Source organism: Cynoglossus semilaevis, chromosome 1 (assembly GCF_000523025.1).
Source record: "Cynoglossus semilaevis isolate Cse_v1.0 chromosome 1, Cse_v1.0, whole genome shotgun sequence".
Taxonomy (NCBI): domain Eukaryota; kingdom Metazoa; phylum Chordata; class Actinopteri; order Pleuronectiformes; family Cynoglossidae; genus Cynoglossus; species Cynoglossus semilaevis.
Window position 1 is genome coordinate 2533425 of NC_024307.1, and position 2381 is coordinate 2535805.

Consider the following 2381-nt stretch of genomic DNA (forward strand, 5'->3'; position numbering starts at 1 on the left):
GGCAGCATGCGTCCCCGGAGTGTCGCCCCCCCCTCCCCCCCCACCCCCCCGTGCCTTCCTGACATTTTCCTGTCACGCGGCTGGTGGACCATTGTTGTTAAAGGTTATTAGTGAAAGGTTAACGATATTTCTAGCCTCAGGAGCGTTTAAGTGTCTTACCAGCTCCTTGGTCTGACTGTAGAACTCCTCCGTGGACGACAGACCCCACTTGTCCTGCAGGCTGAGGTGTGGTGGTCTGTAGAAGAAGGGATACATCTCCGACACGCAGCTCAGACAGGACAGGGTCTACACAGAGTCGAAGACATGATAATTACAGACGGACGCATGTCAACTTTTTGCGATATCTGACCTGTCGATATTGTCAGCTGGGCCGCACCAGTACAATCATAACATAATTATCCATAAATTATCTTATTTGTTTTGATGCAAATATAAAGTACAAATATTGAATGAAATATTTGACAAAACATCACTTACATGCATTTTTTTTCAACTTTCAACATTAATCAAGTGGGCCGTATTGCACAAAACCACAGATTTCAGATTCCGATATCAATCGATACCGATATATGCAGCCGTTTGAAACCGCACATTATTTCATCGTGTGCAGTAGTGTGCTGTGTCGCACCTCATGTGGGCAACCCAGGTATTGCGTTATCAGGTTTTCATTGTTGGAGGAAAAAACCCATAACAATTCTTACCGATACTTTACAAAATTATTTTAATATCATCGGATAATATTGGTTGGCCGATATAATCGTACGATTACCCTCGTAATAGATGCTGAAATAAAGGAGAGGTGTGGATGGGTAGGGGCGGGGGTGAGGGGACTGATTCTAGTGATTCTATCATAGAATTGAAAGTAAAACTCAAACTAAAACTCAAACTAAACCTCAAAACAGCTCCAATGTGATTGGACGTCATTCACCTCGATAGAGTGCGCGATGTTGAGACACTGCTCCATGCCCGGGATGTCGAACTGGAGAACCCGCAGGTCTTTGCACTTGACGGTGATGGTCCCCGAGGATCCCGTCATCCTGCAGACACACCCACACTGATGTAAAGGTTGGACAACGACGGACACTGATCAAAAATGTGCGCTCGCGAGGAGGCGAGTAGTCGACGACTAATGAAGAGCAGAGAGCAGCAGACAACTGACAAACATGAGGGAAAGGCCGCGCGTGAACAATGGCACAAGAGCTGCATCAATCCTGTTTTCTTCTGCGACAGCGGGGACAGTGAAGGCAGCACGGAGCAGACACACGGAGACACACAGATGTCCAAACCTTTTACTGCGGTCTGTGTTAGAGAAGACACTGGAATAGCCGGAAAAGTTCTCCACGCTTGGTCAAAAGGATGTGAGAAAAGACTGTGATTAATCGTGAATTAGACATGGAATCAGTGATCAGTGATTGATTATTAAATGACGCAGAGTAGACGCCATACGAGTGACAAGAATTACAGTCCAGGACAAAATGATCAACCACACAAAAACCATTCAAAACCATAATATATTTCTCCTTTAAAAGTGACAGATTTGTTGAGGTCAGGGATGTCCGATATCAGCTCTTTGTCGATGTCCGATAAGCCGATTTTATACAAACACACAATTTCCAAATCTAATAGGCTATATGAAGACGAAATATGAAGATGAAGCATTGCCTTATTGGGTTTTCATTATCGGAGGAAAAAACCGATAACGATTCTTACAGATATTACATAATTATGCGAATATCAGACATCGGACATGCCTAGTTGAGATATAACAAAACCCAACGATTTAACAATTTAACTTTAAAACTTTGTCTTATTAATTATGCTGAATCATCAAATGTGTCTGTAGCTTCAGTTGTTTTCAGCAGTCGGAAAGTCGTGATTAAAAGTTAAATTGTTAATGACGACAGAGCTGGAGGAAGGATGCACTTTTCAAGTGTAATCTTGGAAATAATTATAAAATAATAGAAGATAAAAGATGAATAAATGATTGTTAATTCTGAATTTTAAAATAAATGTAACTCGAAATTAAAATGTAAATCAACGTTGTCCTCACAACGTTGATTCCCTGAACCCCCGTGATCCTCTTTGTCTGTCGCTGTTCTGTTCGGTGGGTTTCAAACCCTCACCTTTTCTCAGTAGCATCGATGTTCCTGAGCAGCAGCAGAACCTGCCGGGCGTTTCCGTCCTCTCTGACCGAGAAGAGCAAGTGGTGGCCGGTGACACAGAGCGTGCCCCGGCTCGGCGGCTGCAGCGGCTGCCTGAGAACCACATCCTCCACATTGGCTGTTTTGATGAACTCGTAAAACTCCATCAGGACTGAACGAAACCCTCGTTAAAGCTAAAGAAAACGGCGCAGAGATAATTCACCCCCCTCCTAACCCCCC

General features: G+C 43.8%; 1 protein-coding gene across 3 annotated transcripts in view; it reads right to left on the reverse strand.

The window, feature by feature from the left end:
- LOC103382583 (myotubularin-related protein 9) overlaps positions 1–2375 on the reverse strand; it is an 11601-nt gene extending 9226 nt beyond the window's left edge. For 2 of the 3 annotated variants that reach the window (XR_003051738.1, XM_017032404.2), the window contains exons 1-4: positions 2124–2375; positions 1287–1343; positions 929–1037; positions 160–285 (exon numbers count right to left, since the gene is read on the reverse strand). Coding sequence is in view for 2 of the 3 variants with exons in the window: in XM_017032404.2 (XP_016887893.1) it covers positions 160–285; positions 929–1037; positions 1287–1343; positions 2124–2308 (477 nt within the window). In the remaining variant the exon portion in view is untranslated. The remainder of the gene's footprint in view (positions 1–159; positions 286–928; positions 1038–1286; positions 1344–2123) is intronic. The other variant, XM_017032408.2, reaches the window with a different exon arrangement.
- Positions 2376–2381: the final 6 nt, after the last annotated feature.